The sequence below is a fragment of the Haemaphysalis longicornis genome, unplaced genomic scaffold (assembly GCF_048455015.1).
Source record: "Haemaphysalis longicornis isolate Haplotype H1 unplaced genomic scaffold, Haemaphysalis longicornis Haplotype H1 scaffold_3, whole genome shotgun sequence".
Lineage (NCBI taxonomy): Eukaryota > Metazoa > Arthropoda > Arachnida > Ixodida > Ixodidae > Haemaphysalis > Haemaphysalis longicornis.
In genome coordinates, this window is record NW_027526335.1 from 165,944,993 (window position 1) to 165,967,953 (window position 22,961).

Genomic DNA, 22,961 nt, shown 5'->3' on the forward strand with positions numbered 1-22,961 from the left:
ATTCTTTGGTATTGCTAGAAAAAAAAAAAAAAAAACTCTGGAACAGGAGTTCCAGACAATTAAAAAATCCTGGGCCATCTCCGCTAACGGGAGACCTGTGGAGGGGCGAATCATGCAGTGTACAAGTGTATTCTTAGCGCCTTGGCGTTTTTGCCAACGGAGAGGAAACAGTTGAGGAGTAGAGGTATACAGCTTTGCTGTAAAAGTCTCTTGTCTGCAGCACGAACCTCTCTAGCGCGAGGCGTAAACGAGTTTCCCGGTGTTTTAGTACCGTGACTCCATGACACGACACGACGAAATCTCTAAGAAAGCCAGTTATGCCAGATCTTCAATATCCGACGCGGGCTAACTTCGGTGGTTTCATACGAAAAAAAAAAAAAGAAAATTGAAAATTACATAAAAAACGCAGTGAACCTAGGCGGCTCGCGCAAGGTGCCGAGTTTCGTAATTCACTCTTCCGGTCTACCCTCACAAAGTATAGCAGTTGAGTCGCACGGCATGATGGGGTGCTCGGGCGCCCCATAATTTTATCATCCGCCACGCCTCCATACCGAGGCGCGCATCGTGATAGACCTGCCACAGCAACGCATCGTCGACCCGCCCTGGTATTTACGGAAACCCGCGCATACGTGCACGCACAGGCGCTGGGTTCAACTATCATGCTGTCCGTGTGTGATGTATACACTCGGGTGAGCTTGCGCGCTCTTGTCAGCGGAAGCGGAGTTCACCTTCACTCACATCCGCCTACCGCCGCTCTATACACCTGCACCGTATGCCTCCAACATCATTTCGCGACAGCGCTTTCAAGAGAAGCTTGTAATTCCAACACGTCAAACATGCCATGCCTTTCCGCTCGTTTGTGAAATATGGGAACAAACCTGCTCCAGCTTTGCTCTAACAGGTGAAAGACAATTGGAAAAAATAAATGAAAAGGGAGGCGAGGCTCCAAAAGTGTTTTAGAAGAAAAGCCAATGAGATGGGAAAAAAAAAGAAAAAAAAAAGGATATTCGTTTTCAAACTTTTATGGCTGTCACAGTCGGGCCTGTACCAACATTTTCAGCACTTTTGGTCAGAATGTTCTGGAACCTTCCTGCTTCTTGTAACACCCCCGTAACATTCAGCCGCATTGGCGAAAGAATGAGCAACGCGACTGTGATTTACACTGGGCTCCAATTATATACCCCGCATCCGGTTGGAGTAGAATGTGTCGGAATCAGCGGCACAAAGTCTATGAATGAATCTACTTCGTTAGTTATCGACCAGACGTAGCAGCCAAAATTCACTGAATGGGAGCGTGCGGGGTTAGTGTAATAAGCTATGCGCAGTGGCTTTGTTAGGGCCCGTCGTCAAATCAAGCAGGTGCCACGTTTCTGAACTTAGAAATGCGGGTTGCTCTCGGGGCTGTCGCGATGTGCATACACCACTGCAAAATCCTACGGCTTCACTGATGTTATTATTCCCCCCCTACAGCACTGAAAAAAAAATATACAGGTCTCCGTATACCATCAGCAACCCGTACTAGTTCTCTTCCGCCCAACGCAGTATTATACTTCGCAGCCATAAAAATTCCAAATTTGCATCAACATTCCGAGCTGAATGCAGCGTACGCAGCTAAGACACTTTAAAAGCGCCTCCGACAGGGGCCCTCGCGGGGAGGTTCGAAGGTGAATGCTCATTTGGGCACCCTCCCGCAGCGCTCACAGACAGATCACTCGAGAGCCAGCTTTCTGTTATTATTACCGCCGCTACTATCGCCTGCACGCCAGGGTCGCCCCACACGAACGCGGGTCGCCGTCCCGCTGTTCCGAAAGGGGGAAGCCGCGCCACGAGCGCCGAACCGAAGCATGTACAAGCCAACCTCGCACAAGCACGCACAGTCTGTCTTGTTCCGCAGTGAGAGCCGTCCTCCGCGTGGTGCGAATTATTTAATCGCACCAGCCGGCCCCCTCCCCCCTCCCGACGAATGCAGCCGTCGCGGACTCAGCCGCGCCATGCATCCCCGCAAAGGTGCTTGACCGCTGGCGGGAGATGGCCGCGAACGGCGCGGAGTCCCTCTGGGCGGCAATCTAGCTCCGTCACTTTCACTTTTCTCCGAGCTCCTGTCTGCCCGCGCCGTGCCCTCCCGCCGTTCTGCGCATTCTGTCTTTGCCGTTTTGTTACGCGTTGTTTTCGATTCGTGCGAGCATTGCCGAGCCCCATACGATGAAGGGTACACCCGTTCACTCGTGCGCGTCTCGGTGGCTTTCATTCTCGCGTCCTCAGTCACTTTTGGGGTTATTAACTTTCGTCTCTATCTTCGGCGCTTCTAGCTATGCGTGTCTTCTTGAAAGTTTTTACTTTGTTTCGTCTCATTGATTGCTGGCACTCCCCTAGCGGTCTACCTCCGCTGGCTTGACCACCGACCAGCGCAGAGGCGGCCTGCACTCGGGGCAATGCAACCCTGTAGCTGCTCTCCGCATGACTTTCACTTTTCCCGCGGCACCGTCGCTTGATTTTGTTTACGTCGTCGTATAGTAATTCGCCTGTTTATCTGTAAGCCCCACGATTCTCCGTTGCCTTTTTTTCTTCCATGGTGGCGCCGCAAGCCGGCACTGTCGTCGCTGGTTCTTCCTTATGCATGTACGTCCATCGTCCCTACCCTTGCGGAAGCATCCACGTTGCATGGTCGTCGACGTTCCCCCTCTTTCCACTCTTCGGTTAGGTTCCTTCACGGGCTTCACTCTTAAGTAGATCATGTATGCCGCGTCAGATGCGACCGCTCCGCAACAGCGCGGCAGTTCGCACTGGCCTGTGTGTGGTCTCTGGAGCCTCTGGCGACCCCCACGAGAGACCCGACTGCCAGCGCAGTTCTACGCGTCTCTGGCTTTCGCGGGGTTTCTTTCACTGCGTAGGTTTGTACGCTTCATTCGACGCGGTTGACATTTCCAAGCTCTCCAGGGCACCGATGCATGTCACCTGAGGTGTTGACGCGCGTCTACTGTCTTCGAATCTACTGGCTTGTATCCAACATTCCGTTGAGTTCACACATTGGAAACTGGCTACTTTCTTTGCCCCTGGCCATGACCACAGCCTTGGTTATGCTATTTATCCAGGTTCTAAACGACATTTACAGGCTTTAAAGGATGCGTAAGTAATAAAATCCCCAACGTGTTGCACGCACCGTTACACTGTGCGTTCATATAATGGTAATGATTCTCGTCCTGATAGTTCAGTCAAGACATGTTGTAGTGCCTTTGTTTATCCACTGACGCTTCTACCAACTTAGCCAATTGTTTATGGACTCTACTGTAATGTCCACACCGTCTCGGTGGGCTCTAACAATAGTGTAGCGTAGGCTTACAGAAATCTTAGGAGGTGCCAGCGTTTTTTAGTTTGATGCAGATCATTCATGATCGTTGAGGCATCACTTTGTCCGTTTCTTGTATCGGAGAAATTATAGGAGGGAAAGAAAAGAACGGAACATTCAGTTCGAAAGTTTCCTATTTACGAAGCAGGGTTGTGTTAAAAGCTTTAGCTTCGTTCACAGGTTTTCTCTGCTGTGACTTTGGCTTTGTACGCATGCGTTGCATTACATAGCGAGATAGGCTCTCTGCGCTGGCTTATTTTTAGAACGCCACTATTACACTCCAAAATTTCTATTTCGATTGGGGATATTGCCGCGAACCATACATTGGTTCGTATGGTTCGCGGCAATATCTATACTGACGGTGATAGACAGGTGAAAGCTCTGGCAGACGCATCGACGAAGTATTATGAAGTTTAGATCCGGGCGCACACTCGTTGAGCAGACTCGTCATTCTCAGTGGCTTAAAAGTGTGTCTGACGATTTTAGTACAACAGCCAAGACCAAAAAATGGTAGACAAGTGTTATCGATTTTGCAGTGCTTCAAATCGGGAAGTTTTTCTCGAAACCAAGCAGGCACATCACAAAGCAATACATGATGCTAGTGAAAAAAAAAAAAAAACCAAGAAAAAGACGCTTACGCACTCCAAAGTGGACAAGCTTGTCGAAAAAAGTTGCGCATAAATTTCTGTCATGATGAAAACACTCGTGATATAAAAATACTGAATACTGAAAACACTGTCTTGATACCCGGGGGAAGACTCTCAGCCACATTTAGCGAACAAATATTCCTGCACCGACGACAAGTGGGCCCGTTTTCCGTGGCAGGCGAAGAAGGTGGCAATAGCCACGTATGCAAACAAGCCGTCTTGCTAGCACGTTAACTCTTTTTCTTTGAACTACTTTTTTTCAGAATCGGCCTCTGCGGCTTCGACAACCCGATGCGGGACCCCAGGACTGAGGAGCTCAAGAAACAAATCGGCCATGTAAGTGCCTCCGATGTGTTATTTGATTGCCTCCCTATACTTCCTGAGAATTCAGAACGCCAAGGTTTCCAGGCTACTCCTATGACTTGAAAGATTGTTTTTGTACATTGACATTGTAGAAGTAACCTTAGAGCTCAACAGTTGCGAATTCACCGTAGGCGGCGGAGGAACTTGTGTGCACAGAAACTGTCGTGTCCGGTAATCGCCACACATAAACGTTTTTGTTCGGTAACTTATCAGCACAACCCTTCGAGCGCTTTTTTTTTTTTTTTGCTAAAAAGAAACTAGCTGACACAGTGAAATATCTGAGCTCTTGGGTAAACTTGGTTCATCCAAAAAGCTGCGTACGGATGAGATGAATTTTGGAGGATATGTACACGCGCATCTTCATAGGTGCAGAACTGTAAAAAATGCTGTTTAAGCCACGACTATAAGATGAAGCGCTTACCGAATATTAACCGAGCACCTCGAGGCCTGTTTAGACGGAGCTGGAAAACCGAAAAAGCTGCTTTACCGAAATGTGAATCTCCAAAACGCGAAGTCCTACTTTTTCTGCGGAATGGTTGGAGAAACAGGTGTACGCTACTGGATATATCATTCGAATTAGCGGCGTCGTATATACGCTAAGGATAGCTGTCATAAAGTCGCCCTTTGGCCAATTAGATTCTCCTACTGCAACTTGAGAGTTAAATTTTCCGCACTTCACGGACACAGTGTGCGGCGTCACAATCAAATCGCTACGTGCCTCTTTACTGAGAAAACATCTGCTTCGACTCTGCGTAGAATGCGTTGGGTCAGAAGCCGAAAACCGCCTGCTTGACGTGCGCGCGTGCTTAACCCACCTCAGCATCATGCAATAAACGGCCAGCAGCGGCTGAGTGGACAGCAGTGTTGCGGGCGAGTGTTCGACGAATTCTGGCGCCGCACAGAGAGAAGCCTTTTTGAAATGAAGACCTCCCGCACGTTCATTCGAGAGTCGGCGCAAATAAAAGAGGAAGGCCAGAGAGAGAGAGCGGAGCCCGCTAATTGATCTCCGCTCATGCGTCTTCGTTAAAGGAGCTCTTCTTTCACTCAGTGAAGACCGCACATGCCTCAGCATACGGTGGCTGACGTTAAACAGACACCATACATCAGCAATATACCTGGTCACCGCAAGCGCCCCACCCCTTGCCCCCTCTAGTTCCCTCTTCCCCCTAGAGTTCCTGTATATATCTCTAGAAGCGGCGTTAAGGGTGCGCCATCGCCGGTGGCCCATCAAAGGGCAGCAGCAATTCATTATCTCGGCTCGGCCGTCGTGCCGGGCTTGTTAGTTTGACCGATGGGATCCGAGCCGCCAGTGATGTGCCACGCGGCTGTTTTGCAGTAATAGCCGGCCGGGGCCGCGATCGGCAGCGAGCCTGTACAGTGTAGAAAACGTCTTTGTGGCAGACTGCGGTCCGCTCACACCAGAGCGGCTTGCGACCACACCTTTTGCGAGAACTACGCACTGCAAATAGCTGGGTTCTCCGTATGCCTCATCCAGGCGCGCTGTACCGGGACAATCAGTGGGGAGGCGTTGCTTCAAGAGAGACACTGGCCTTGCTGATCGGACTCTACAAAAATTATAAGAGCGTGGGTAAGAAAGAAACGTACGGAGTGTTAGCGACCAAATGTGGCATGCACGATTCGACGACAGTCAGCCGTGAAACTTACGTCTTTGGGTGCGGCGCGTGACGGGCGTGTGCATGGACAAACTCGTTGATGGTCACTGCCCTTTTCTCTGGCTTGGCCTTGTGGCCTTGTGCTTATTTTGATGGAATTACCGGACAAATTTCAGAAACAGAAGTTACGAGCTTGTTTCATTTTGTACATCTCTGAGGGTATCTGGGCAGTAGGATTTGGGCAGCCAGTGCTTCCACTGCCCACCTGTTGTGGCGCCACTTAATCAGGCCTAGGTCAGTGACTGCTTCGCAAGAGCCTACGGAACAGGATTTATATACCTGCGAGGAAAGGGTTACTCTCACACAAACTTTCAGATTGATCATTCCCAGTAGCGATGCGGTTGTAAAAGGCTGGTGGTGAAGCCACATCCGTGATTCAGCACAACACTTTCCGGCGCTTTGCTTTTGAGGCGAACAATTACTTATTTTTGCTTCTGCCAGTGGTTTTTTGAACAGCCCCCACGGAAGCTTTCGAAGGGTGAGACAGCGGAACCTAGCCATCCTGATGTGCTAGCTTGGGGCTACAGTACACCGCGCGACACAAGCGCAGACACCGAAACAATTCGGCATGTCAGCTTAGTGATTCCTATTTATACCGATTTAAACTTGTTAGTTTAGTAAGGTTGAGAATGTCGAGAAAGCTGAGGGAACTTTTATTATCGCTATTTATCAGAATCAGTTGATACTTTCGCCTTTTGTAATACCTCTTAAAACACAATGGAATTGGTACTCACCAATTTCGAAAACGGAGTCCCATTTGTGGCAAGCAGTGCGCAAAAGGTAGCGTTTCTCTAGCGGCCAGGTGTCTGTATGTGGTGTCTACATTTTGTTTTCCCACCCTGCAATTCAATCCTTAACGTATGTTTGCCATACGACCACTTAATTCCATCGGGTGCGGGTTACCCTGGGGGTGCTGTCGAACAAGTTAATCAAGCCGTGCGAAGGCACCACGAAATGGACGTGAAGCTGCGCCAAAAAAAAAAAAAAAGGCCCGAAACAGCCGGCGCTAAAGCAGACGACAAAGTCGTACCGCCGCCGCCGCCGCCGGCGAGCAGGCACTCCCGCACGGGGAACGCTGGGTAAATTCGCGGCGCCATTTCTAGCGTGTTCCGTTAGTAAAACCCTCCGCCGCCTCCGACGCATTAGGAGTTCTTGTCCCGCAAGCCACGAAAGAACCATTGGCTGGTAGAGCTAGAAATCTTTGCCTTAAAAGTTCCATTTCCGTTGTTGATGATGAAGCGGTAGACGTGACCTACCCTTCAACAACATGAGCTCGGAGCAGGCCAGAAATACTTGGGAACGTCTTGCGAACATGAACAGCTATCAGGAAACACGCGTTTGCAGGTTCGGCATGTGATTATTACAGCGGCAGACGTCTTTGAAGCAACAGAGAGACTACGCGCTGGGCGCTTGCACAGCCGTCACGTTCGTTGTGTCCACGCACGTCTTCCCGCATTATCTGTATAGACAAGTCTAGACGGACTTAAGGACAAAACCACGACGCTAACAAGTCGGAGATAGAGACGTGCTCTGCGCAGAGCATTGCCCTGATCGGATCGCCTACTCAAGCCACGTGCATCGGTCTGTTTTAGACGGCTGCGGAGGCCCCCAGGGTTGCCGGCATCGGGGTCCTCAGCCGCGGGAGAATGCTTGTTGTGCTCGGCTTGCGGGTACTTTCTGGAGGGCGGTGTCGTGCCATATAATTCGCTCCATTCACCCAAGCCGCGCCGTTTTCTTGTTTTCCTCTCTGGTGTACATTTGGCCGCGCCCGTTATCTCGCCTCTGCCGAGATGTCCGCGGCTCCCGATGGAAAAACCGGCCTTGGCCGGTGGGCGCCTTCTATTCAGGACACGGGCCACGGGAGGCATATGGCGCATAGATACGGCCGATGAAAAGAAGGCAGCGCGCCCAAGACAAGCTTTCAGTGTCGATATATAGTCATGCGGAGGGCTGCAAATGCAATGACTGGTGTCCGATGTATGGTATACGCTGGTAGACATGTGCCTGCACATGTATAAATGATATCTACACAAAGCCTGCAACAGCAAGTCACTTCCTTTACCTTCTCGCCCAGGTGCACGACTTAGAAGGGCCTTTCATCGACTTTCTGAGACGCTTAGCTTAAAGAGAAGGCGATACTAGATAAGGACCCGCAACACGGTCTAGTTGGCAACAGTTCCCGATGGAGCTGGCGATCGCTACAGCACTCTACGCGCAGCGAATAGAGTGTTCGGAGATGCTTTTCGCCCTGTTTGCCGCAGTACGAAATTTAGATTGTTAGATTGGAGTCTTCAGAAAGGATCCGGCAGTAGATTGACCATGCTGAGATTTTTTTGAGGCAGTCATGAAGGTATCCCGCTCGTGGAAAACAACCTTTATGACCAGTTTGCCCCAGTAATGCAGCGGCCAGCGAACTTGTTCAATAAGCGTGGAAATAAGGTTTTCAAATTTTTAGGCCTGTAGCTGACGTGTGTTGCGCGCGGAACGAAACGATTACCTACTATTGCGGTGACCTTACATAGGCACGTCATGCAGCTTGAAAACCCTCCTTCCATCGTTGCATCTGACAAAAGGGCGGTAATTTCGGCCCAGTGTATTTTCAATATACTATCGTGCGTTACTGCAACTACTTAGCTGCCTTATTTGACTTTTTTGGGTAAATATTAGGGGCGAAGTTCTTTAGGGGCTGGGGCTGTTGGCGTCTGCTGTTGTCGTCGTCATCGTCATAATCGTCGTTCGTCTCATTTAGTCACGGTACTAAAACACCAGGACACTTTACTCCTCGCGCTAGAGAGCTTTGTCGCCGTCAGGCTTAAGTTTGCGGCCGCCACTTCCCCGTAACAGAGCTTGGCTCAATAAAGTTTATATATCTCTCTCTGTCTCTCTGGTGATTCAAATACAAGAGGCTTTTACAGCAAAGCTGTATACCTGTACCCCCCAATGGTTTAAGTTCTGTTGGCAAAAAACGTCAAGGTGCCAAGAATACACTTGTACACTGCATGCTTCGCCTTTCACCAGGTTTCACGTTAGTGGAGAAGGCGGGGATTTTTTTCCCCTCCTTGTTGATTTTATTTATTTCGTACAGTTACTTATTTCGAAACGTTGCTTCTTTAGTTGTGACAGCAGAGGCTGTTTAGCGAAACAGGTTGACTTGAGCAGCGGTATATGACGCCCACATCTACATTTCCAATTATACTGCAGCTGAAAACTTCAGCACTACAGCCGGCACCCATATGTCGGTTCTGTGTTACAGGGGCAACTCATGTATACATATGTACGAAGCCGGTCAGTTGCGAAACCCCATCTAATAAACGTGCCGCCCGGTAAACGAACATGTATGACTCGACATATCCGCACAACTGAACTCGATACGAGGATAGTAGGGCACACGCCACTGTGTCACGCTATGGCAGAGAACACGCACAGCACAAGCAGCTCGTTCGCCCCCCTTATTTTGAGCCACAGATGTTGCGCAAAACGCACAGTCCCAATTCTACACTCGCTCTTTTTCCGCACCCAGCTGCGGCTAGACACCCCGGGATCACGACAACCCGCGATCCCGGCGTCCACCGGGCGGCGTCGCCGAGGGTTATCCAATGTCAATCGGAAGAGTGCGTGCGCGGCATGAGGAAGTCCTGCACGCCTTATCTATCTGCGCCCACTGCAGGGACGTCACATATATTTCCCCCGGCACTGATCGGAAGTGGCTCCGAGAGGCGGCGAACTGGAGCTGAACGTCAACCCTTTAGCACAGTTGGCGAAAAAACGACGAATGAACCGTCCCTTTTTCGCCAAAGTGCACCCGGTCGAGAAAGTTGAGAAGGCTCTTATTTTAGGGCGACGCCGATAAGGCCTCATTTGCTTTCCCCTAGCGTTTGTAGCTCGCGGAGGTAACTGCTGCTCGTCGAGGGGATCGCTGATAAAGCGTCGTTCGCTTTAGTAGCTGTCCAAATAAATGCACAAGCACGAGTGGAAACACCCAGAAAACGACGCGAATGAAGGGAAATTTGCCCATGAGGACGGCGCGGCACGTAGGGGCGTTTCGCTGGACGTCCGAAGTAGATTGAAGGAAAACATGGAAGGAACTGAAGGTAAGTAGGCAGAACTGAGCTCATCCGCCTACTGAACCATTAAAGCGGTCAGAGAACTCTCGGCGCGGTATTTAAAACGGACAGGAGACACGCAGAGCTCCTCTGTCCTGCAAGTCATGCGGGATTGTTCCCGTGTGCAGTGGGGACTTTCAGCTCAACGGCTTACCTTTTCCTGGACGTTATGGAGTGCGAGGAGCTGGTTGAGAATGCGTTCACGATATGCACGTTGCCAGTAAACAAGCCAACGCAGTCACAGCGTTCAAAGCAAGTTGTGGTTTCATTCGACTTGCTGTACCATAAGTGTTCTTAATTATATCAGACTAGTCGCGAAACCGGACAGCATAGTCATTGGCCTTGTCATAACTATTTTGAAAAAGAATACTAGTCGGGAATCGTTGCGAGACGCAATTCGTGGTTTATCGCCCTACCTTTGTCAAATTGTAGGTTCATCAACTTTTTCGTTGTCAACCCCTATTTGTTCGCCTGCAGCGGACCTTCTTGGAATCGCTTATTGCAACCCTACACGACCCTGTCCTCTTCTTAATCGTAAAGAGACAGGTGACTTGGACATTTCGTACAGACATTTCAGCTCTTCATTCAATGTCACTATTTGTTGCTATAGATCGACGAGTCAGACGTTCTGTCTATATTCGGTAAGGATTAACCCATCAAAGCTGTGAAACCCAAGTGCCGTCAGCCGGCGTCTGTAATAAGCGCAGAATACGTCGCATGCAAATATCTTTGCAAAAAACGAGCGACTCCGTTCTTATGTAATCCAAGACGGAATTACGGGTCACGCAATGGCTTTCGAGAAGAAAAACCCTACACGTAGCAGGAAAACACCAAGAACAATAACTTGCGGGAGACCGGTAAGCCGGCCCTAATTCCACTTTATGCGTCCAAGATTACGTTTCTCTTTAATTCCAGCTTCGACTGAGCCATCTGGCACATCTCAAATTCTCAACGTTTATCTTGCGTCGCATCTGCTTTCACTTTCACTTCACTTCAATTCAGGTAATCTCGAGGAAGGGCCCGAAACAAGAGCTTGATTCCGAAGCAAACCGGACGCGTCTTGTGTCATCGGGCCTTCGACCCCGCTGCAGAGCTTTCTTTACGGCCCCCCGCGCGTGACGCTAAGCTGAGTTTTAACGAGCCACCTTTTACGAGCTGCCGTCTGCAACGAGCTGATCGTAAAGCGTCTACGAAATCCTCTTAGGGTTCACGCGTCGGCGTCGCCTTGTTGCCCCGTGGCCTGGTAGCTCGGAAACCTTTCTGCCGCGGGTTAACCGTGTTGTGGCGGCCCACAGGCCGTATACGCGGTTTTACGCGTTCGCCCATTGCCATTCCTTCACCGGGTTAGGAGTGCATCCCGGTTACGTGGCCTTCCGGTCAGCAGGGCATGCAGGCGCCGCTAAAGAAAAGGGTTATTGCGCATGTGGAAAACACGGACGTTAAGCTCGCGAAACGGCGCACACAAGGAGAGAAACAGAGGGCGCTTAAGTGCTCTGTATCGGCTGGTGCTGATGTCATGGTCACATGGGGTTAATTTGCATGAATTCAGGATGTGGCCTCACCAGGCATGACAGCCACAGCAGACAGCATGGCCACGGCGAACTGTTAAGCCTTTTTGTTTTTCCGTATTGATTCGTTGCACTGTTTCGAGGTGTTCGGTATCAAACTAGACCAAATCTTCAATTGGGCCACGGCTTCGGAATCTGGCTTTACAAGTAACGGGTGTATTTTAGTAGACAGTTTGGTTGTCTCGAATCTACGTGCTTTAGGGACAGAAACATCATTTTACCACGTTCCGAATAAATCTGTGTTATAAGTCAGCTGTTTGGAGAACCTGATCGGAGAATGGTGGCAACCGGAATCCATTACTCCATGCTATGAAGAAACAAGATGCCAAGGTATAGTGTATGGCTCTGTGGCGGATCCTTCATTTTATAAAACCTCAATACGCGGAGGAATGGCTGACTTTCTATGTTCTACGTGAACTATAGTAGTTTAGGGTCACAAATCTAGTTCAGTCAAATTTGGGTTAACTCGCTCAACCTATGAGGCGCGTGGTAGCGGAACCCTGGAGATGAACTTACATGCCCTGCGGGAACATGGCAGGCATGCACCAATATTTGATTGGAACATTTTTGTAGTTCGTTTGTGTTAAAAACACATAACCACTGCGGTCGGGTCCAACCCCACGACCCTGTGCATTGCTGCTATTCCGTAATCATCACCTATCACAACTGTGCAGCTCGGAGTCGCAAATAATTCACAGAGAATTACTGCGCCTCACGAAATGTCAGTGGAATTCGCCAAGACAACAAATGATGGATTCAGCCTTAGCTGAGTTCGCTCAGAGTGCACATAGACAATTCCTCGCGTTTATCTTCTACTCCAGCATTACATCGGGTAAATGATTGCTCCCAGATAATAGCGGTGAGGGCTTTGTTTGTTGTGGTTTTATTAAGTAAACAAACAAGGCAGACGGACGCACTAGCACAAACAATTTTCGCTTCGCAGGAAGCACAACTGGTCCAGGAGCGGAGAAACGGCGTGCCGAGCATGGTTTCGCGTATGCAGCACCAACAACGCCATCACCTGCTGCACGATTACAATGCATCTAGGTCGTGCCTCGCGATGATTGTTATGTGTACCGTTTATCGCCGTTCTTTCGGTCAGGGACGTTGTTCGGCACAAGGTGGTGTATAGACTGGCGCGCCTCGAGGGAGGGGTGCGCTGAGCAGTTTCTCTATTTTCCTACTTTGGTGTTGATGTTGCTGCGTTACACCCGTCGTAACCCACTGCAGCGCTGTGGCGGAATTTTAAAAGGCCGCTTAGCCGCGTGTCTTAAACGACAACTCCTTTCGAGTGTTGCCAATTCATTTACGACCGTTCAGCCATCCACCGAGGACCGAAGAGTATAGATCACATCTTATCTAATACTCATGGTTAGGGATCTAATTAGGCACTAAGGATTGGGTCATAGACCCATGAAAAGATGGTGCGTATGCGTATGCGTGAGCGGAAGGAGCCTGTGTCTTTCCGCGGCTCCAACCACGAAGTGCCTTTTATAGCATCCTCGTAAAAAAAAGTCGGCATAATTCGAGCCGTAAGTTCCACAGCTGAACAGTAGTAAAGGACGCCCGATCGGGAAATCACGCCGGTAAATCTACCCCTTTCGAGAAGATGTATGCTACGAGCATCGCGTGACGCTTATGCATCTTAACTGCCTCAGTGATTAGCATCGTAAAGCGGTGCCTAGTGCATTTTAAAGTGAATTTTATAGCAGACTATCATCTTATAGCAAAATTAATGGCGCAGAGCATTGCTTCTTGCCACAAGCTGCACGTTTCCACCCGTAAAAACAACGCAGGCTCTGCGACAACAAGGTTTGTTGGTCACGAAAGCGCCGACTATTAACACTGACGAGCTCCTCTTGATGCACGAATTTTCGAAAAGAAGTATGTAAGGTCCCCTCAGTGCGAATGGTCAGTTTTATAGCATAGCCAGCTGCATCTCCGCCTCTTCGCACAGTCAAGGACGGCGCGTAATTTTGAACGCTCATTATACGCGTGGGCTAAACCGTATACGTACGACGAGAGCTAATGTGCAGCCGCGCTCTGCATGCGACGTTCCCCGCAAGGTTTGGAGGTGAAGGAAGTCATGAACTTATTGCCAGGCGTGACCAGTGCGCGCATCTGTGAACGCACCGTCGAAGACCGTCACTGGTCAATGTGGGGTCAAAGTCGCGAAGGCAAGACCCTGATGATCCAAGCCACGCACGCGAACAGACTTCTTCGCCCCGAGCTTCGTGTGGGACTTCGGGATTAACGAGGCCCCGCTAAGGCAAGGGCACAGCCGGTTTTTTTAACCTCGACATCTTCCTTACGAACGACGCCGCCACCCACCCACCGTGAGCATCAATCCCTTTCTTGTCGTTAGACGTTAGTCGTTACGCGGAGATGCGCGAAGGTTATGACACGCAATCTTGGGCGTAATTTCAGCACAAATACACAAAAGAAGAAAAGCATAACGATAAGTTATGAAACGTAAATAGGGAATAAATTTCAATATATTTCATATACAAGTGTCGGCAGCCGTCATTATCCTGGAAGGTTCGCGGAACTTGTACGAACGTAGGAAATAAGTGCCTCGTTTACATCAACAAATATGATAGTGCCATATGAAAAGATGACAGAGGTATGTATCAAGGTAAGCAAGAAACTAGATAGCAAAAAATGGTAACAGAATAGCGAATACAGGTTATATTGACATAATTTAAACAGATTCATTGCATCCAACAACCATCTTTTAGTTCGGGATTATAGCGGTGTAAAACGAAGGAGCTTGTTGGCCATCACTTTCATTTTGGTCAGAAACTGCAAATTATTCTAACAGCCGATGGCAATACTTTGCTGAAAACAAAACTGCGCAAACAAATCTAGAATGAGAACGGATGCCAAGTGCGCATTATGGAAGCAACTCGCCGCAGAATTCCCGCGTGGGCCACACCCTAACCAATCCGACTGCCACACTTCCGGAAGAGGACTCACGGAGGTAGCCGCAAGCCTTTCCTGGACCGTCTTGAGAATAGGAAGTTTCACGCACACTTCTAAAGCCCAATGTATGCGAGGTGGGAAAACGGGGCAGCTATAATAATAAAGGAAAAAGAGATGGTGCCCGTCATTTCTTGCGCTCTTCGTTCTTCTTGGCCGTGATTGTACTACGTCTTTCTTTTTTGTTATTTGTTTAATACGTACTGCGGACCACAATTCTGTTGAAGCAGGAGGTCAGGGTACAATGCCAAGAACAATACCCCAACACATACAAAACGAACAATGCAGAGTTACTCAATATCTGAAGGATGTGATTCGGTTACAGTCTAAACCCACTTTAACGAAACCGGGTTTACGGAAAGTCCCGATTTAACGAACATACCTTTACCCCTTCCAACCCCTCTCAACCCCTCACCCTCCCCAAAAAAGAAGAAGAAGAAGAAGAAGAAGAAGAAGAACAACAACAACAACAACAACAACAAGAAAGAAAGGAACTATCTGCAGGAGTTAGCCCGAGAAGGGAGCCGCAGAAGTGACCAACAAAGGGGCGTGGTTGGGGCTAGCTGCTGGCGCGTGCTAATTACTGGGCCCCTCATAGCGCGCGCGTTCCCGTTACGGCGGCCGAGTTGGCGCGCGCTCTGCATACTCGGAGGCGAACGATGCGGAGACCGCGCCTTGCGTGAAATTCCGATCTGCAGGCACTTGTGTGTGCCCAGGCACGTCCGCAGCGACCCTGCTGACTGAACGCATGGCCAGGACGGGGCTCGGGGTCGTCAAGCTTGAACTGCACAGTGGCGTAACGGCATTTGGGTTACACACTATATGGGTAATCGGCATTGCGGAGGTTCACAGCCCTTTGTGCGCTATATCCAGCAAACAAACAAACATACAATCAAATAAACAAACAAGGAAACAAACAAACAAACAAGGAAACAAAAGACAACAAACGCTTTCTACAAATTAACGAATCGATTAGAGAAAAATGAACAACCCGCTTGTTGAAACGACAACGGTGGGGAACGCGAAGCTTTCCAAAATCAAGTCCAGCACCAAACGTACCAATCTAGAAGCGAGCGGCCCCTATTTACCGCACCGATCTCCTCTAAGGCGAGAGTATGACGAAGGAGTGCGCGCTCTTTATGCGAACACCCGTTTCTTATCGGGACGGTTTACGACACTGCGATTGTGCTGTCTTGTGCTTTACTGATGCGGGCATTCGATGGCTTTCCTTAGCGTTCAACCGTCGCCGTCGTTAGACAAAGGGGTGCATCCTTTGGAGGAGTGCATGAACGGGTGCACGCCAATCCGCTCGTCGCCAAATCATAACTGCTTCGACTGCGCCGGAATGCTGCGCCGAGATGTCTTGGGCAGTAGAGTTTTTGCTCCAAAAACATGTTCCGTCCCCTCCAGTCTCTATTTCTTTGCATATTGTATTGTCTTTCCCGAAAGTAGCGCCCCAAATCGGGGTCACGTTTGTGGTAGTCACGCTACGTATGTCACTGGAGACGTTGTTTAAAAATTTTCCTTTTTCTTGATCTTTACAACTGCACCTGCCGTGGGTACCACGTGAGACGCAAGAAAAACAGAGATAGGCGTCGTTTAGTGACGCAAGAGGCAGGGAATAACAATGCCCGGTGTATTTACGCTGCCGAGCTAACGAGCGCTTATCGTAGGGCGGGTGAGTCAACCTTAATAGCAGGATATGTCCGCCCGTTCCGCGCTCTCTCTAGCAAACGGCAGTAGACGTCAAAGATAAGGAGTCCCTCGACCTGCGTCGCGCGGTTAATTGTTCGGGTGGCGGTCAGGGCGCGACACGTAAATGCGATTAAGAAAACGGCGAGGGTACTCAACACTGAAAGCAACCGTTGAAGGCGTCATTTTCGAGTGTTTCATGCTTTCGAATTTCCCGCTAGGAATCGAATGGCCGAAAGCAAGCAATCTATGGCACAGCAGGAACGCGGCGGGGGGAAAGGAAGATTGGAAAGAAAGTGTTTTCAGAGAGAGAGAGAGAGAGAGAGAGAGAGAGAGAGAGAGAGAGAGAGAGAGAGAGAGAGAGAGAGAGAGAGAGAGAGAGAGAGAGAGATCCACCGACAAGATAAAACCTGACCACAGAGCGGACGAAAACGCTGCACAGTTTTCCTTACACTTTTCTGCGCTTTCAATAATCTGTTCCTCACAAATACTTCTCCATTCCCTACACAAGAGCTGTTTGTTTCAGAGCCCCCTTCTCTTTGCTCCCTAGACCAAGTGATTGCACTCCACTCACTGTAATTATTTCTTCTCTGTTTGTAAAACAACATAGCCTGCGGCTTTCGGCAGCCGATGAGACTGATTTTTAGCCCCCATACCCATACCCTCTCTCTTACGCTCTTATTTTTGCCTACATGACAGCTTTTGACGTTTGATGAAAAAGAAAATCAGGTACAATCGACCTTCGTAACCCGGTGGCGTGTCATTCGCCTCCTTTCGTTTTCCCAGGAAAAACTTCCACTGCGGCTTTTAGCAGCCGATTTCGTTTCCGCCTGGCCGAATGAGTGGTACTCTTGCTCAACGACTAAGACCAAACATGCTCGCACGCACTCTTAATATCCTCGCCGTGTCTATTCGCACACGCGAGTGCGTGCAGTTTGCAAGCCGGCTATGAACGGAAGCAAGAGATACAAGTGCCGGCCTCCTTACCATTTAGATTGGAACTCCCCGGGGCAAGATTCGGACGCATGCGCCGGGCGGCGGCGGCAGCGCATTTACCTTGGCAGCGCGTCCACCCTGTTTACAAAGCGTGCCTCGTTAATACGGGCGTGGCTGGCCGTGCGGGAAGAGAAAGCAAAGTAGCTTTCACTGCCGGAAGACGACGAGGCGCGTACACAGACGATGCACGCAGGAACATCTACCAAGAAGGGCGGTATTTTTCTTGCACATGGGACGTTTTAAAGACGACAGTCTTTCATGGGCTACTTAACGCGAAAATGTCTGTCTGTATGTCTGTCCGTCCGTCCGTCCGTCCCTAGATTCAGCCACCCGGACAAAAGTTGAAAGAATTCTTGAGCGAGACATTTATACGGGCGAAAGATTTTCAGACTAATAAATCTACCCGCCGTGGTGGCTCAGTGGCTAAGGCGTTGTGCTGCTGAGCACGCGGATGCGGGTTCGATTCGCGGCCACGGCGGCCGCTTTTCTGATGGAGGCGAAAAGCGAAAACGCCCGTGTGTTCGAGATTTGGGCGCACGTTAAAGATCCCCAGGTGGTCGAAATTAATCAGGAGCCCTCCACTACGGCGCGCCTCATCACCCGCGTTGCGTCGGCGCGTAAAACCCTATAATCAATCAAATGAATGGAATAAATCTAGAAATATGCTCCATGCCGCGACTTATTCTCCCCCCCTCCCCCCCAAAAAAAGCTTCCACAACCCCGAGCACCCTGTCCAGGGATATATATACACACACCCCCAACCGCCCCCCCCCTCCTCCCCCCCCCCCGGAGGATTTCGACAGTTGCGTGTCAGGGGCGACAGAAGGTTATCGTCTTTCAACATTTGCGGAGAAGTAAGCAGATGCGCGGTCAAATTTTTCCGTTATGCCTTTCTCTGTTTGTGATATTGCTCAAAATTGGTGACGCCGTGTATACTTGTGGCACTGTCATACGAGTGGAAAGTGCTTCAGGATTACTGATAATCACTGCTGACATTTTGTACTTTTTTTTTAACACGAAAGTGTTTTATTCCGGGGTACACAAACATTTGAGTGACGTCATATCCGTCACGGAAGTGACGCCAGTACAACGAAGCAAGCGGCCTGTAAAGGGTGCACCCCTGCACACAGGGTCTTCTTGCGGGGAAGCAACCTTTACTACTAAGGAGTGGTGGTTGGTTTCGGCTGTTGGTTTCGGGTTTTATATAACACGAAAGTGTTTTATGCCGGGATACCACGAGATTTCACTGACGCCATATCCGTCATGAAAATGACGCCAGTACACCTCTGCCGAAGCGACCCGTCGCTCGCCAAGCACACCCACAAGAGAGCCGCTGACCCGCAAATCATGCTGAGCTGCAGATTTCGCTGCACATTTCACTCTCGTGTTTTACTGATTCCTATGACAGAGGAATCAACCACAGTTTTTTTTCTTTTGTTTGGTTACACGAGCCTTTACGGGTATCGGGCGAGTGAACTAGGGCAACCAAATACGATGGACTATGGTATTCACCCCTCAGTTATGCAGTACCAACTTGTCCGACAACGCATTTTATTGGACGTTTACGCGCACTGGGAAAGGGCTGAGTTCTGAGGCTCGCTGGCCAGGATAAGACCTTCTAGCTTAACGTGAAGGAGCACTTGTCCTGACCGCCGTGTCTCTGATTGACGATACCTTAAAGCTGGTATCGTCACTGGTGAAAGGGATGGGAATGTTCGCTGACATACGAGACGCCTTTGCGTCAGCTTTCTCTTACTTGACCCCCAACCCTCACTTTCTGAAATTACAGGGAAAGTCATATGGTTATATTGATAGGGAACAATGGTCGCAAGTGTTTTGATTACTTTTTCTGATCCCTGCAATTACTATTACACCAAAAGTTACGAGAGTTATCGTGCCGGTTACTCCGAGCGTCCGTTATTTTCACTTACAACTCCATTACCACTGTTCTCATTATGCTTCTAATTAACCTAATAATTACGTCGACTACACCAGTGAATATCCTGACTGATTACTGTTACCCAGATTGCCCCACAGGTCACTCTCATCGTGCCATAATTCAAATGCCCAGTCTCAAGCATTCCCCGCTTGCTTCGGCATTTCATTCGCTGATTTCGGGCCGTACGCCCCCTATTTCAGAATTCAGTTGCTTCGTTTGAATTTCGCGCCTCTTTAGCCCAATTCAATTTTAACGATTTGATTTGGTTCCCCTAGTCCACAAGTCAATAACCAAGGCACTGTACATAAACGTCTATTCTAGTATCTGTTTTTTGAAAAACGGTTAGTGAAAATGAACGCGTGCGTCTAGGCCAGAGCTCCGCCATCGGTTTGCCGGAAAGTGCACCAAAATGTTTACTGCGTTATCGCGTTTTATTACACTAACAACTCCGAGTTCAGCAACCGGGCCAAATGAGACGTTACGGGCAGAACACTGGTGTAGCTAAGGTTTTATTCTTAGTTGTAGGGAAAAGGTCGGATAATACTGCGGACGCCAGTGTGGCGCCCCGTGGTGCAAGCGCTATGATACAGCCACTTAAATCCGCGCACCCATAGCCGTCCTCTTTTCTCAACGGAGCAACAAATCAAAGATCACTAAGTTGAGCTTCGGCCCATTATCTGCTGTACATTCGGGAGCCCCCGTCGTTTTACGGGCCTTCCGTCGTCGGAATGAGATACACCGACGTATAAACTCCGCGAAGCAGCTCCGGGCGGCAATCAAGAGACTCCCCCCCCCCCCCCCCCCCTCTCTCTCTCTCTCTCTCTCTCTCTCTCTCTCTCTCTGAAGCGTTGCGTCCACGGCCGTCTGCCAATGCCGGTAGTTAGAGGGAGGAGGTTGAAGAGCCTAATTGACTCCGCAGACGAGTCCAGGCCGGACCCCTTTTTGACAAGCATCGGCCTTCTTAGCTGCATTGATTGAACCTCCCAGAAGAACCTCACCTGCGAGAGACGGAGAGAGAGAAACGCTGCGTGGACTCCCTTTCCCCGCCGTGCGTCCATCAGGCGTGGCTGGCATTCGTGGAGACCACAGCCGCGGAGGCCTTCGCCAGATTGACTGGCTCTATATGAGAGCCGGGCACCAGTAAAAATAAGAGGAGATGCCTCGGGGGGCAACCGACAGATGGGCGGATGATGCCAGCGCACCCTCTTAAGAGCAGCTCTTTGAACCTCCTCAAGCTAACTTCCTCGGCGTTCCTTCTTCATTCTTCTGCTTCTTTGCGCCCTTGACCGTGGCGCGGCCGTTTAAAAGAATCAAGAGCGAACGGTCAGTGACGTCCGACAGGGTTGACTCCCGGGATGCGCGGTGCCCTTTCGAAAGAGGGCATCTTGCCTTTGGAGTGGGCTGATTCACACGCTGTGGAGAGCGAGGGAGGAGCGCTTGCGGGACTTGGAGGAGCCGGAAATGCCGGCAAATTGAAGCCTTTGTGGTACATGGTATACTCCGGAACTGAAACAGCTCTGAAGGAATCTCTCAGAACGTGTTCTGGCCTTTGTAGTTCTCAGTACAGCGACCTTTTCCTTTTTTTTTACTGAGCGCGATGTGTGCCTCGATCCAGCGAAAACATTTTGGCAGTACCTGCGTCAGTACGTCGGAAAGTACATACATCGCAACCTTGTTCCGCTGGTGGCATAGTAGCTAAAAATCCCGGGCCATCTCCACCAACGTGAAACCTGGGCAGGGGCGAAGCATGCAATGAAAAAGTGTATTCTTACGCCTTAGAGTTTTTGCCAACGGAGATGAAACCGTTGGGGGGTACAGGTATACAGCTTTGCCGTAAAAGCCTCTTGTCTTTGAAGCACGAAGCTCTCTAGCGCGAGGCGTAAACGACTTTACCGGTGTTTTGGTACCGTGACTACATAAGCCGACGATTACCACGACGACGATTACGATGACGACGACGACAGGGGGTGTCAAAAGCCCCAGACCCTAATAAAAAAAGAGCACAGTGCATTGTTGACGTCTTCAAGACAAGCTCCTCACGTTTCAGTACTTATGATGAAGACAAGCCTCTCATACTGAGCGTCATACGAAGCAGATGAAAAGAAATGATCTAATACCGATCTCTCTCTCTCTCTCTCTCTCTCTCTCTCTCTCTCTCTCTCTCTCTCTCTCTCTCTCTCTCTCTCTCTCTCTCTCTCTAGTGTTGAATATGACCGTAACCTCTTGCTGAACCGTATAGGTCCTCACCGGCCCACTTATTTCTTCTGTCGCACTACCCCAGGCATGTGCTATTCTTAAAGCTTAGAATGCAAAAATAATTAGCTGGCTACAGATGTTTCTCTGCCCTGGCGCTATGTATTTTTTTTTTTACTCAGCAATTAATTCTTATCCCCTTTCGCCGAGCGGTAAAATTACAATGCGAGGCGGCACGCACATGCATTAGCGTTAATGACGCCTCAGAGAACCGCAAACTGCTGCGATGTTAACGTTGCCGCACGTCTGTTGTTTTTCTCATTACAGCTGGTCTCAGGGAAGAATCTCCTCTCACTGTTGTTGTGCCCCGCAACGCATCTATCGCTTTCTCTTTCCATTTCTCTCGTCAACCCTCACGAAGAGAAAGAAGGTCGTTGTTTGACCGTTGTCTAGCGCGTTTCTTTTTCTCTTTTTTTCCCCCCTTTCGTCTACCTTTCTGCGCCCTCCCGCCGCGCAGCGATGACGAGATAGGCATGAAAAGGTCTCACGGAGGGACGCGGGAGGGGTCAATTTGAAATAATTAGGCGAGACGCAAGGTCTCCTCCGAGCTTCATTACATTCGTCGCGGTGGCCGAGTAAGGGACTCGCGAGCAAGCCGTGTCGTGTCCTAGCCGCGGCCTTCCACCATGTCGCGCTCTCTTCACTCTCCTCTGTGTTTATCCGTCACCTTCTGGGAAGACCTTACCAGAAGGGGCGGCGTTCAATTGCCTGGACCCTGTTTCCGATCGAGGAATTCCGGATTCGCATTGCGTGTTTCCCGGGCCGCGCCTTTGGCTAATGGGGCCCGCGCCACTTTGGAGGGTAACAATAGCCTCGCACGCTTTCAGAACCCAACTCGGCCATCCAGTGGCCGTCGTTGTGCGGTGCCGACGGTGTTGGGCTTTCCGCATCAATAACGGGGTCCGTGAAGACCACGAGGTAATTGTGAGGAGCCTTTAATGCACGGCTGTTTCGCGGATGGAACTGACCCGCGTTGGGAGGTAAGGGAGCAGACGCGAACTAAGCTGACGCACCTCTCTGAAAATAATAAAAACGAAAAAGGAGGCCAGCCGATGCGAACGCAGGTACATAGTGATACAGATGAAATTAGTGTAACGTTGCGTGTCGATATGAATGCACCGCGTAGCAGACCTTCAGAGAATCATGGCAGACTCGCTGTGATGGCTCAGTGGCTAAGGCGTTCTGCTGCTGAGACAAAGGACGTGGGTTCAATCCCGGTCGCGCCGGCCGTTTTCCTGATGGGGACGAAAAGCGAAAGCGCCCGTGTGCCGAGATTTCGAGGTGATCAAAATTGTTCCCGGAGCCGTTTACTACGGCGCACCTCATAGCCTCACGTATAGCTTCGGGGGGTTTAAACCCGAAAATTTCGGTTTTTGAAACATCTCGGCCGACATCCACAGTG

General features: G+C 49.9%; 1 protein-coding gene across 4 annotated transcripts in view; it reads left to right on the forward strand.

Moving 5' to 3' along the window:
- The window catches only part of Exp (expansion), a 296,958-nt gene that overhangs the window by 249,956 nt on the left and 24,041 nt on the right, over nucleotides 1–22,961 (forward strand). For all 4 annotated transcript variants that reach the window (XM_077704570.1, XM_077704571.1, XM_077704573.1 and 1 more), the window contains exon 4: nucleotides 4,257–4,329. In XM_077704570.1, the coding sequence (XP_077560696.1) occupies nucleotides 4,257–4,329 (73 nt within the window). The remainder of the gene's footprint in view (nucleotides 1–4,256; nucleotides 4,330–22,961) is intronic.